The sequence below is a fragment of the Pinus tabuliformis genome, chromosome X (genome assembly GCF_031772625.1).
Source record: "Pinus tabuliformis cultivar Carrire ecotype Pingquan chromosome X, CPIR1, whole genome shotgun sequence".
Taxonomy (NCBI): Eukaryota; Viridiplantae; Streptophyta; class Pinopsida; order Pinales; family Pinaceae; genus Pinus; species Pinus tabuliformis.
Genome location: NC_142308.1, coordinates 1,151,856,314 through 1,151,870,516, shown reverse-complemented (window position 1 = coordinate 1,151,870,516; position 14,203 = coordinate 1,151,856,314). Strand labels below are relative to the sequence as shown.

Genomic DNA, 14,203 nt, shown 5'->3' with positions numbered 1-14,203 from the left:
CTGGTAGGAAGAACAAGAGTCTATGTACTCTGAGTGGCTTGGGGAATCCAAGTACCACCCTACCAAGCAAACCTGCTTCAGGAGAACTCATATTGAGTCCCTGCATTGTAATTTCTCTGCTTAAAGACACAATAAAACAAGGCCACCACTGAAGCTGGACCGGAGACGTAGCCTTGGAGAATAGGGTGAACTCCTTATTAAAACTGTTTGTGTCTTTGTGTTGCTCACTGTATTTCTTTGCTGTCTTTCCATTTGAATATCTGTGTATTGGCAATCTGATTGATCTGTTGCTTAAATAACGCAGAACAGACACCAGCACATGAGTCTATAATACCTGTTGTTTAATAAATCTTAATTGATGTCACTCATAGGGTGAATATCAGATCATTGTGGGAGCTTTGCTTGACAAAGGAATTGTGACTCATCTGAGACCAAAAGGAGTTACCCATGACGAGTAAGACAAGAAAGGAGCCTTTGTAGAGACCTGTAAGTGATGCACAAAGAGCCACTAGTGAGGAGATCCACCACTGGGTTGATTTGGTTGTAGTGCGAGCCAATGGAACAACGTCGACTTCAAATGAGGTCGCACCTCCTCCACGCCACCAATTGACCAAGATACATATATGTGGTAATAAGTAGAACCAAACATGAAGGGTTGTAAGAAGAGCCTTCCATCCACTGAGCATGCCGAGAAACATCGATATAAAACCTTGTAGGAGCATACCTTTCGCCACAGAGCTGATACAAAGCATTGTTAGCAATTGAAGCCCCCATTGGTTCACCCCATCTATACCTCTTCCAAATCAACGAAGCTTAAGCCAACCAAGCCATGTGCACAATAAGGAGAATTCTTGTAGGGTGCCATGAATTTCAAGAAACATCGAAAGGATGCTTGTGATGACCATAATCAACTGGGCCAAGTTCACCACATAGAAATTCCAATTCCAAAAGTGACAGAGCACCCGTCGAGAACCAGAATTGTCAGTGGATATACGGGGGAGACAGGTAATTATCTCCATACACAGAACCAAGCTTAGCATACAGAGAGTGCCCATACCAGACCTACATTGCGGGAGCCATTGGTAAACCATATGAGAGTCACTTTTGAGATAAAAGGACATTCAACGCCATCTGCTCATAGAGAGGAAGCCAAGCATCCTCTGTGAGAGGCACACCATTATCATGCAACGTAGAGGCCAAGATAATACCCGCGGACCCCATACTTGCAGAGGAGGAGGAATGGTGCAAAGGACAATTACAATGTTGATACTCCACCGATGCAAGAACCAGTGTAGACCAACTAAAGGACCAACCATCGAATGAAGAGAAATAAATAGGAACGCAGGCATGGTGGGAGGAAGTCACAAACCTTGCAAAACTAAAGATTGAATCTAATTGATAACGTTCATGGCTTGTAAATAGAATGAAACAAGTGGGTGAGCTAGCCATGAAGATCCTCATACACCACCTCCTTGAATGCCCATCCAAATAATAAAGAACAACCATGATTACTCTATAAATTATGAGAGAGGGCTCGTACCAAGATCTAAACAGAGAGAGTACGCTCTTTGCTATGTATTGAAGCCATTTGTGCCAACTGGCTATGGGATGTGCGAGAGCCTGATGACTGTCAAATCCAAGAGTATTGCACATGATTAACCCAGGGGGATCCCCTTTAAGTATTATTGAATTAATTAAATTCCCAGATTTATGATATTTTAAATTGTGTAGGAATTTCATTAACCATGCTACAAAAACTAGGATTTGCAGGGTCCTAATGATAAATTAGTGTTTCCAATAATAGTACACAACTTTCATATCATAAAGGAGGATAAACCATACCCTTAGATATACTACTTGATTCTGCGTTATATAAGAGTGATTTCCTCGAGTGTTGTTCTTACTATAGTATATCATTAGGATGACTGACAAGCTTATATAAGGTTAACTTAAAGTGGGCCTAGGGGGCTTTTGATATACTTAAGAGGTACATGGAAGATAATTATGTATATATGTATTGTGTGATGCAATACTACTTGAAGGGGTACTAACAAATCTTACAAGGGTGTCAAACTAGGTGATACCTCTTGAATTTTCTATGCATATTCTTACCCAACTGCATGTTCATATGCTAAATGACACATCTTTGTGTTAATAGTGTAATAGACTAATTGTTAATGTGGAATAAAATCTCATTGAAGAGACATATTATTGTACTAATAGTGTCTAATACACCACAATGCAGATCCATCTTAACTTTGGATCTATTAAGCATTGAGAGAAATCCAATCCGTCAACTCAACTCCATAGACACACTCAACTCCATAGACCAAAAACTCACAAATATGAAAACATGAATATGCAAAAAAATATATTTTAATTATTTTAGAAATATTTATATTTTTATTACGATAATATTTAAATGTAAATATTATATCTATAATATTTCTAGTTATATGTAAATTTTATATCTTTATATAATAACATGTTTACCTATCAAATCTTTTTCATTCATATACATATAAGATATTTATTTTGTATTTTTGTTTGTATTTCTAATTCATTAACATATATTACCATTATTATTTATTATAAGTATTATACTTTTTCAAATTATATATGACCACTCAAGCATTACCCATGTGATATTATGTTATAGTAACACCTTTCAAAATAACAACCACAAGTTAAAGTGGGCCTACAAAGTATGGTATGGATAAACTTAAAAATATCCCTTAGAAAAAATGTCTTTTAAAAATTCTTCACATTTTGTGATGATCCTTAATTTGGATTATAAATTCAATTTAGCTATAAAAATGGTATATAGTATTTTGGAAGAGTTAATTGTTTTTGCCATTTTTATTTTTATTCATTTTCAAATTACCATTTTAATTTATTTAAAATTAATTAATATAATTTTTAAAATAAAGATATTAAAATAATTAATTTTTTATTATTATTTTCTTTATTAAAAATAATAAATTAATCCAAACTCTTATATACTATAAAAACTTTTCCAATTTAACAATTTTTTTTTAAAAGATATAAGCCTTATCCATATCAATATCATTAAATCACTTTAGAATCTGCTTGATCAAATTAGCATTGGATGTTTATAATACAAGTCAATTTTACATATCCAAACCAACTGAAACACTCTTGAGCTCACGAAAAAGCCACATCATCTAACAAAAAATATCCCACTCTGTTTTTTAGGATCACGTGTCTACACCTAACCTATATCTCCCTTTCAACTTCTCGTTGTAAGTTTTCTAGTCACATCTCGTGGACCGTCGTGAATATTTCTCACACCCATAAAAGTTATGAATTATGTTATGTTAATGTATTCCAAAGTATATATGTACAACTTTATGAATTTATAATGTAAACAAATAATAATCTAAATGGTAAGAGTAAGCTATAATCTAAATTGGTTAGGAAAGGTAAGAATATCTTGCATAAGTAAAATTTATTGAATTCAACAAGGGCATATATATATAAAAAATAATTTTAAAACTATTTATTATATATATATATATATATATTTTTTAATTATGGTTCACGGATATTGAGTGGTCATTACATTTACGGGTAATAATTTTGGCAGATTTACCTGCTAATTTATTTGGTGAAGCCTAACCCCAAAGGCTTCAAGGAGATTTGACCCGTAACCCTCAATTGGCAAGGTACTTAAGAATAAGAACTTAAGCAATTGAGCTATCCCTCGCGCTATATAAATATTAAAAATCTATTATCATAATAATTAATTTTATTTAATATTAAAATTCTACTACCATAATAATTAATATTTTTTATTCTAATTAGAATGAGAATATTTCACTTAATGGAATGCATATTTTGGTACGTATTGTTGTTATTATTTCACCAAGTAAAATATTTTTTTCATAAATGTTATGAGCAATTTACAATGTGTCAATCTACAGAGTTGAGAACATGAAACATGTGCCTTACCACTCAAGCTAAGTTCTTTTCACTACTATTTTTTATTTTCTAAATATTGTTTTTTTAAATTTATACTCAATTAAATATTAAAATATTAAATATGAGTTTAGATGAATGAGATATATTTTTTTTAATAGTGATATATAACTCTAATTAAATTTTAAAAATTATACCCCGATCGGGATGTAGGCCGACAATTGGGATAGGCTGGTTGTAGTAATGAGTGGTACCCTGGCAATTAGTATTGCCGCCCCCCACATGCTCAAGGCAAGGGGTGTGGTGACCCTTGGCATGATGCACGCTGGGGAGGTGGGAAAGGTGGCGAGACAGGAGGTAAGGCAAGGCATATAGGCGGGCAAGTGAAACAGACATTCATTGTTGGAGGGTTTGCTTGTGGAGAAAGGTGGTATCGCAGTGATGCGGGAGGATGTCGGAACCAGAGACGCCAAGCTCGACGACGAATGCCCTGTTGATCCCGGGTATGTAATTCGGGTCTGCTCCACCACTATAATTATGTTCTGGTTGGGGTTTTGTTGGGGGGAGAGGGTAAATAGAAAGAGGGCCTAGGGTATAGAAAATTGTTGGTGGAAATGGGGAAGGCAATTGCTGGCAATTGCCTGATTTTGCATCCATACCCTCTGCTAGATGGGTAATCCCTATGTCCGTTGAGGGGACAATTGCATGCTACTGGGTCTGGAAGCATCACGCTCCTTAAACAATGCTTGGGGCAGGTTGACTCTAGCAAGAGAGTGCATGAGGGGCAGGAGATGGTAGAAGGGGGCAGGGGGAAGCAGCTGGTAGGAGCCTTGGGGCGCAACCATTCCCGTTCCATGCAAAGTAAGTGCTGGGTTAATCGGAATTCCTATCGAACCGATGGAAAGGCCAGAAAATCCGAGTGGAAACCCAATTGTGTGGAACTGAGGGGCAGAGCCATTAATTCTTGGGCATAAGGGGAAAGGAACCTGAACTACTTTGAGCAAACTGTAAGAAGAAAGAGGGGTCTGCGAGAATGACTTAGGCAAGGGTCAGTTAACTTGCACGCGAGCGCTAGTACTGGGCAGTGGAAAAAGGGTGCGACAGGGGGTTTGGTCTATGGACCTCCCCATTGCAGGCTGCGGTCTCAAGACCACCCCAGCTCGGAAATCGTGAGAGCCGGCGGAGAGGAGAAGCAGGGGATGGCATATAACGATGAAAAAAACATTCAAAATAGAGCCACTAGGGGGTGGTGCATAACTGCAATGTTGTGTTTCAATTTAAATAACTGTGGTTGTTACCAATGCTCTGGTAAGCAGGTCATGTCTCGTGCTGCGAGGGGACGTGGTCGTGGCAGGAGAGGCCCGACACCTAGGAAAGACAAGGAGTCAAGCACGTCGGAACAACGTAGGGGCAGGAAGTCGGTAGAACACCTTATCACTGAAGTGACAAAGGCTTACCGTGAGGGGACGGATGCAGGAATCTATAAATTGTTAGAAGAGTGGGAGGAGGAAGTAAAACAAGGCAACAAGACAAAGGAAGAAATGGACAATTGGAGGACCTTAGTCCCAGATTCAGGCAACACCCGATGAAGAATCATGCAGTTTAAGAAAACTTTTTACCTTTACTGATTAATGAAGAGTTTATTAGGCAAGGCAATGGAACAAATTTCCGTGGGAATGGCAGTGACACTCCATGGAATGCTGAGCTATAAGCAAGACAAAGGAGTCGAGCATGTCGGAACCGCGCAGGGGCAGGAAGTCGGTAGAACACCTTATCACTGAAGCGACGAGGGCTTACCGTGATGGGACGGATGTAGGAATCTAGAAATTGTTAGAAGAGTGGGAGGAGGAAGTAAAACAAGGCAACGAGACAAAGGAAGAAATGGACAATTGGAGGACCTTAGTCCCAGATCCAGGCAACACCCGAGGAAGAATCATTCAGTTTAAGAAAACTCTGTACCTTTACTGATTAAGGAAGAGTTTATTAGGCAAGGCAATGGAACAAATTTTCATGGGAATGGCAGTGACACTCCATGGAATGCCGAGCTATAAGCAAGATTTGCAGAAAATCCTCTTCTAGTTGGATAAACAAGATATCAAGTTGGATAGAATCGACTGCCATATCCCTTGCATACTAGCGTCGAATGACATGCCAAGGGCATCTACCAAGGATCCGACACCTATTGAATCTGCCTCAGAGGAATAGAAGGATTAGACTTTTACCTATCCATATTTTTGTTTTATGCAGATGAGTAACACATCATTTTATTTTAAATGATATAATTTAAAAAAAAATAAATCAATCCATATTTACCAATACTAATTATAACTTATACGAATTAACAATTCAACCATGGCCAATTTTCTCCCAAAGGGTGGAAAAACCTATCAAACTCAGTTTGTCAAACCGACAGTGAGGACAGCCATCTCTGGCTGCTATCCGCGAATGTCAGTTGACACATCACTGTTATCAAGGAAAACCACGCCACCTGAAATAACCCGCTGGTGGTCCGTAAGGGAGCAGGCTTTCACTCCTGCCAGATGCCTCTGGGTCTTGGGCCGTTAACCTGTTTCCTTACGTCCGAGGAAGACGAGCTCTTAGCCAAGCAGAAGCAGTTTTAGGGCATACTCCAGGCCCTAACCATGGCCAATTTTAATCGATTCTGTTGTTAAAAAAATAAAAATAAAAAAAATTAATATTCCCCATCAATTTATTTTTCGTTTATGGCGTTACGTATAGTTAAAAACATTGAAACTATACTTTTTCAAATGCGCATAAATTACACGTGTATATATTGGATCTAAAATAGTTTTAAATAACGCCCGTATATTTTGAATGTCAATGAGCCCAAATTTTACACGCCTCTCTTTTATATCCAAAATTTTACACCTGTATATCTTGAATCTCAAGTTTTAGCGAATATAGGGTTCAAATGAAATTATCCGCGAGATAAGGGCGCAGAGCTTGGTCACACCTATGACCGCTCGCTTGACAGAGGGCGCTTGGATTTTGCCTACAAATATCTGGCGAAAAGATATCGCCTCGAAAGGTGCAACTGAACAGCCGACCAGGAGAGTAAATGCATAAACTCGCGTTCCCCGTAACGTTATCAGTTTATCGCCGAGCAGATCAAACCCGCGTTCGGCAATCCAATCAACCTTCCTGGCACCCTGGACGACGGCTCTTAGGGTGCCATGACGGAATTTCATGGATTGTGAAGAGAACCAGCGCTGCAGCACATTTTCCGCTGTAAAATTAATTGTATTGAATTTCAGGAACTGGCGTTCCAGGGATTGAAAAAGATGATTCAAATTGCTCCAATTGCCCCGATTGGGGTTTCGATCCCTTTTCAGAACCGCAACAAATTGCAGCCATGGCGGACAAGGAAAAATGTCGACAATCTGGCGGTATTTGTGTCGAAGAAGCGAGGGCGTTTCGGCAATTGTCGCTGCCAGAAGACCGACCGACTGAACGACATTATCGGCAAGGAAATTAACGGACCCGTCGATATGGTGGCGGCTGAAATGAATGCTAATAATGTTTTAGTTGATAGAATTGTAGCGGACCAGGCGGAGAGAAAACCGAGAGCAGGGACAAATGAGAAGGAGAATCATATCGAGAAGGAAGCGTGGAACCTTCTCAGGTCTGCTGTTGTAGAATACTGCGGGAGCCCGATCGGAACTATTGCTGCAAATGATCCCACTGATCCCAGCATGCTTAATTATGATCAGGTTTTCATTCGCGATTTTATACCTTCTGGAGTGGCGTTTTTGCTCAAAGGAGAGCATGACATCGTCAGGAATTTTATTCTCCATACTCTGCAGTTGCAGGTACTCGGAATGTTTCATAAGTGTATGCTATTTTATTCATCGCTTGCATCTATTTTTATGCTGAATGCCCATGTGCAGAATGTTAAATTCGTCATAAAACCAAAAAAAGGGAAAAATCACAGCAATTACATACCAGATATGGGTGCTGTTGTATTGGATTTCTGTAACAGGACTCGTGGAATGTGGCGAGTTCTGGGCAAATCTGATCTAGTTAGCATTTGGATCAAAAGTCATCCTATTTTGGTAAATCTGGACGGAGTTTGCTGAGAGTTTTGTAGAGTTTATGTTTCCACACGAAAATCTTATGGATTTGAAATTGAAGTCAACATGTTGATGTGATAGCATTCAGCCTGACTCTGGGCCCTCTCTGGCTTCTGAATATTATCTATATGCCTAGCCATAATCATTGCCAGTCTTACTAACAGGGGGGCCATATTTTTGTATTGGGATTTGGTTCCACATTAACTCTCTCCTAACTAATTCCGAATTCATGTCTTCTGATATTTTAATAGGCCAAGTTATTGCCGACTCACTGAGTGAACACTCCCTTTTGTGTTTTCTGAGATATTGTCAAATCCCAATGATGTAACTTCGCATAGGACTGGATTGACTTTCACTGGTCATCCTCAGTTCAATGTTTAGCTTCAGTTCACTGGTGAATTTCTTTGGTAGCGATGTTATAATCCTGGTATTAAAGTACACATACCTAAGTGTTAACACACAAATCTGCACCAGCAGACCTGCCTAATAATTAATTATAGCTCGTCTACCCTGGTCACCGCTAGATTCTTCTTTGTTCGGACTGGTGCTTTTCCAGTCTTAGGGGGGTGGTCCTAGGGGTTGCATGCCGTCATGAAACTATTATATCTGCGTAACAATCTAGTTGACTAGCACACAAAAATTCACTCTTGAGATGCCTGTGAGCAGTCAAGAGAAAGGGTAAATTCTCAACAAAAATCAAGTGATTGAGATCAGATTCACGAGACAATTGTAGCAGTCAGTGGAAATGAATGAAACGAGGAGAATATGCACCTTAAGTGAATAAGAAATCAGAGTAAGTGCATCAAATCCAACCAAATCACTGAAATTCTATTAGACTAACATCCAATCAAGAGATGCTAATGGCCAGAGACAAGGCATAATCGAACCAAAACATTGTATTATTCAAGAGACATGGATTACATCATAGGAACAACGCATGACAGGCTGTCATAGGTCCGGTAGAATGCCATGATGGAGGCAGTCTGTCGTACCTGGAAGGTGGAAGGGTGATGAGAGTTCCAATACTGCAATCTGCTCAAAAAACCCTGTCTAATCCTGCCTAGTCTTTTGAAATTCCCTGATATAGGAGCCCAAAACTGATGAGGAATAGGTTGCTTGAACTGTCCGTGGAAAAGGGAAATAAAGCATACTCAACTTGGCAAGTTTTGCATGCCTGCCAACAGTATTAACTTGCTGTTTGGATAACCTTTCTGTAGCATCATCTCAGTGCTGATGTAGGCTTCATCATAGTGTTTAAACCTTCTGTCGATAACAGCAAACCTCCCCATGACTCGTTACTTTTTTCTGCTGATAGATATTGTCTAAATTCAAGCCACTCCATGTCATGACCTTATCCTGAGATTGCTGTTTCGCAGATGCAGTGAAAATTTGTTGGACATATTACCCTCCAGTGCTGGATTTCCACAAAATTACCACTCAATTGGAACAAAATTATCATAGTGTTCGTCCCTAAATCATGCCATGATTCCTTTCATCTGTAATATTCCCGGAAAGTTAATTGCCTAAGGGACGAAATAGCCCTATCGATCCCCGTAGGCTACAGTCCTCAATAAAGGGGAAAATCCCCAAAATTTCCAATCCTGGGCAAGTTTTGGGGCAGCTGGGCAAAGAAACCCAAAACTGGGGTTTGGAGTAAAATCTACTCAATCAATTGAGAAGAGACCCCTCTAGGAAAACTGTAAATATATGAGGGTTGATTTCATTTGATCATCATTGAATTTTATCATTTTATCTCTGTTTGTCTATGAGCTTGAGGCTCTGAGGGTTTTAAGAACCCTTTCTCTTTGTCAATTTCGGCGGTGAAAGATTCCATTTTTGTTCATTTTGTTCTGGTACAAGAAAACATCTTGGAAGGGCAGTAAAAGTCTCTGTTGTCTTTGATCCTTGTTTTGGGCATAGGAATATCATTTGTGAGGCAGCGAGGTCCCTGTTTGCATCTTAATGTTGTTCAAGGCACAGAGTGATAGCGAAATCTAGATTCAGCCCTAGCACAAGTACCTACGAGCTGTTGGATAAAACCGAGCCCTAACTTTTGAAGACAAATTCTTGGAAGGAAGCTGAATTTGTTAGGGCCAAGGATATCCTGTGAAGCCAGGTGAATTTTCTCTAAGACAGGCAAACAAAGATTGAGCATTCTCTGAGGAGACGAAATGTTAACAGAGATCGCTTTCTCAGATCTGAAGTCTTGAATAAATACAGGTCTCATCGCTGCGCAGAAAAGGATTCTGTGGTGGATGCACGGGGATTCTTATTGTCTGTGGTGGGATAATGGAATTGTGGCACAACGTTGATCTGAAAATATTGGAGTGCTCTGAATTTTGGCACAGTCTTGGACTAGAAGTTTTAGATTGCACACACGGATGTCCAATCTTCTGAAGCATAGTCTACATTGAATAACCCGTGAGGAGGATTTCAAGGCAGCGGCAAGTGCTTTTCGCCAAGGAATGTGGACCTACGAAAGTTCACTGAGTTGGCTCATATACAATCCTTCGAAGAAATATCAACTGAACGGGCCACAAAAATATCTTTTGAAAACTCGGAACCCCCCCAGGTTGTCCAAGTTCTCTGACACAAAAAGCAATGACACAAAAAGCAAAGTCTAGAAGAATACTTGGAAGTTCGGGTCTGGCTCAGAAAAAGTCACTAGACTGAAGCAGGTTCCGAGTTGCCTCCATAAACAGTATAGGAATTTATAAGAGTAGAAATTCAATTTTAAGTTTGTGGTTCTGGTTAGGGCAACTGACATTGTGGAATTTGGATTTGTGGGCAATACGTATGGTTCGAAGTCTTCATCTGTGTGAAGTTAAGTTTGTTTAAATTGGATTTTTGGTATAGTCAACAATGGTTTATGTGTTACTGAACAATATATTTGTCCATACTATTGTATTATCATTTCACAAACTACTTCAAGATACTTGTTTACTGTGTTACTGTAAAAGGAACATAAAAAATTAACAATTGTGATTAAAATTGAGTTACTGTAGTAGAGAAGGAAAGGATATTTCTTCTGGTCAAAAGGAATATCATTTGCTCACAGGAGTAGGGCCATTCATTGATGAACCATCGAAACAAAAACTATCCTTCAATGGAACAACATATCTGTAGAAGTTCTTCAGTGGAAGGTCAGCAAGAGAACTCATGGGGCTCATAACAATGCACATGTTAGGTTGAAACTATCTTTGAAGAAGGAGAAGAAGTGGAGCAAGCTTTTGACCAGGGGAAATATCCTTTACTATTGTCCATACTATTATCCCCCACAATGTCCCGGGCTGGGAGGAATCGGCAGAGGTAACCACAGACCAAGCTTTTACTTTGGTAGCTAGCCTACCAAACCAAAGAGGGCTCTCTCTATGAAATTACAGTCAAAAGATGTCGGAGATATAAAGGATTTTAGGCTAGATAACCAGGCTCAGGTGAGTTTTGGGAAATTTAGGGTTTTTGATGCTGGATAAGGGAGAAAAACTAGGTAGCTAGGTCAGAGGGTCAAAGGGTTACAATAGCAAAGATATGAAGGAGCAAGGTAGCAGTACTTTTGTGATGGATATTAGGTTTTGTCGGTGTAGTATGGTGTTTAGAAGAAGCATAAAGATCTTAATGAGCATGAAACATGAATTCATTAAGCAAGAGTGAAAGTAACATATAATAATTTTCCATCAAAACAGAGCTTAGTGAAAAGAATTCTGTTTATAAACTATAAGGAAAACTATTGAAGAGTTGATGAATGGAAGGAGAAGATTATATCTTTCATATAAAATGATAACAGAGGAAAAACAACACCACAAACTTACTGCACATGAATTCCTAGATAATAGCTGCAAACTGTATCCTTTGATTTCCAGAAAATGTCCAAGTACAAGCTACAATAGTTCTCTCCTCTCAAGTCCAACCTTTACACTTTGAAATTCATGAAATATATACAATAAGCTCATCCCTGGACTAAGGGAGTCGAGCTCAACCATCTCCCTAAAGATAGAAACAGTTGCATTAAATTGGGCACTCCCTGCTAGGAATAGGGACCAAATTTCTGAAAATAGGGGTCAAATATTAACTCGTATCTCTTGAATCATGACATATATTACAAAACTGAAGGAGGTTTTTGTAGATTAGCTTGTGTTTGAGAGAAACCTCTCTCAGTTTTCGCAGATTCATCTCCATCTCCTTAGAATATGTGCCGCAACATCATGACTAAAACAGGAAATCATTAAATGTTTAAATCTGTAAAACTAGGCTGTAAAGATCCAGTCAAATATTCCAATCCACGACACCTGTGAAGAAACTGAAAGAGGTTTTTGATATTTGGCTCGTTCTTGACAAAAACCTCCTTGGGTTTCTCAAAATTATTTTCCAGCTGTTAGAAAAGCGCGCCAAAAAACAATTACTAAAACAGTAAAACAAATTCAAAATTTGATTTTTTGAACATAAGCCTCAAATCTCGCTGCATATCTCCCAAATCATAACACTTGTGCATAAACTGAAGGAGGTTTTTGTTCCTTGGTCTGTTATTGACAAAAACCTCTTTCACTTTTGTAAAATTCATTTCCATTACTTCAAAAAATGATTTTGAAGTAAAACTGTCCCTGTATGCAAAGAATGACCTCAAAATACCCATGAGATTTTCTGATGATACTTTTGATGATGACCATGACCTTAGGCTTGTGATGAGAGTAGCATATACATTATACATTTAGACATTGACTCATGACCCTTTTCTAACCAAGAGATAGGTTAAATTTAATTTGAAAATATTATAATTTGACCCAAGACCATAACCAATAGTGAAAAGAGTAATTTTGATCACTGGTGACTGACATGACTAACAGGCACTAACACATACTATTGTATTATCATTTCACGAACTACTTCAAGATACTTGTTTATTGTGTCATTGTAAAAGGAATATAAAAAAGTTAACAATTGTGATTAAAATTGAGTTACTGTAGTAGAGAAGGAAGAAATAACAACTGAATGAGCCATGGAAATATCCTCTGAAAACTCGGTGGCCCCCTGCAATTGTCCAAGTCCTCCAACACAAAAAGTGAAGTTTGGAAGAATACTTGGAAGTTTGGGTCTAGCTCAAAAAAAAGCACGAGATTGAAGTAGGTTTCGAGTTGCCTCCATAAACATTATAGGAATTTATAAGAGTAGAAATTCAATTTTAAGTCTGTGGTTCTAGTTAGGGTAATTGACGTTGTGGAATTTGGATTTGTGGACAATACAAATGGTTCAAAGTCTTCATATATGTGAAGTTAAGTTTGTTTAAATTGGATTTTTGGTATAGTCGGTAATGGTCTATGTGTTACTGAACAATATATTTGTCCATACTATTGTATTATCTTTTGACAAACTACTTCAAGATACTTGTTTACTGTGTCTCTTTAAAAGGAACAAACAAAATTAACAATTGTGATTAAAATTGAGTTCTTGTAGTAGAGAAGGAAGAATCCATTGTTACAGGAAACCTTAGAGCAAAATTACCCTAGGACGTTACATCGTCATCTAAAAATCTGCATTAAAACCATAAGTTTCCAGTGCTGCTTTAAAGTTAATTACCATGCAAGGATATGATAAAATAATCATGTTAGGCTTTCAGGCTTTTAATGAAATTGCAATTTTGCTAATTATATCAAAGAAGTCAAACTAGCTTTTCTCTTTGACAAAGTTAGCATGAACAACTATTAGAGTTTGTAGCTCGAGCAATTAATTTTGCGTAGGATCAAGTGTTTCTATGATAGGAGAAGGGCTGAGAAGGCAAGATCAAGATGGTTAGAGGTCTGAGATAGTCGTTGGAGATCCAAGTGAGAAACTTGGAGTGAAGGTCAAGCAGAGACCTTGAGGGTCGAGAAAGCCTACTATCTGGAGTTAGAGGGAGTTAGGCTTCAGAGAGAGTGAGTAGGCTTAGGAGGGAGTCCAATTTAGGAAGTCATGGTACAATAAGATTCTCAGGAGCGGGAGGCTTCTAAGGGTAGGGTGTCTTCGAAGAAGGGTCCCTGCCATACTGCAGGAAATGCTTATGTGTCATATGGAGCAGCTGTGGTAACGGATCAAGGATGGAAAAGTGTTCCAGGTTCGAAGGTAGAGCCACTTTCAAGTGGTGTTGTGAGAATACATCCCTTGCTAAGGGGGAGTGTTGATGTTTTGGGTAGTGTTAGGAG

General features: G+C 38.6%; 1 protein-coding gene across 2 annotated transcripts in view; it reads left to right on the top strand.

The window, feature by feature from the left end:
* Window positions 1-14,203, top strand: part of LOC149143975 (neutral/alkaline invertase 3, chloroplastic-like) — a 187,171-nt gene that overhangs the window by 112,893 nt on the left and 60,075 nt on the right. The window contains exon 1 of one of the 2 annotated variants that reach the window (XM_089448391.1): window positions 6,867-7,769. The exons of the other annotated variant lie outside the window; for it this stretch is intronic. Coding sequence (XP_089304517.1) covers window positions 7,242-7,769 — 528 coding nt within the window. The 5' untranslated portion in view covers window positions 6,867-7,241. Of the gene's footprint in view, window positions 1-6,866; window positions 7,770-14,203 lie in introns of those variants that run through there. 2 annotated transcript variants of the gene reach the window in all.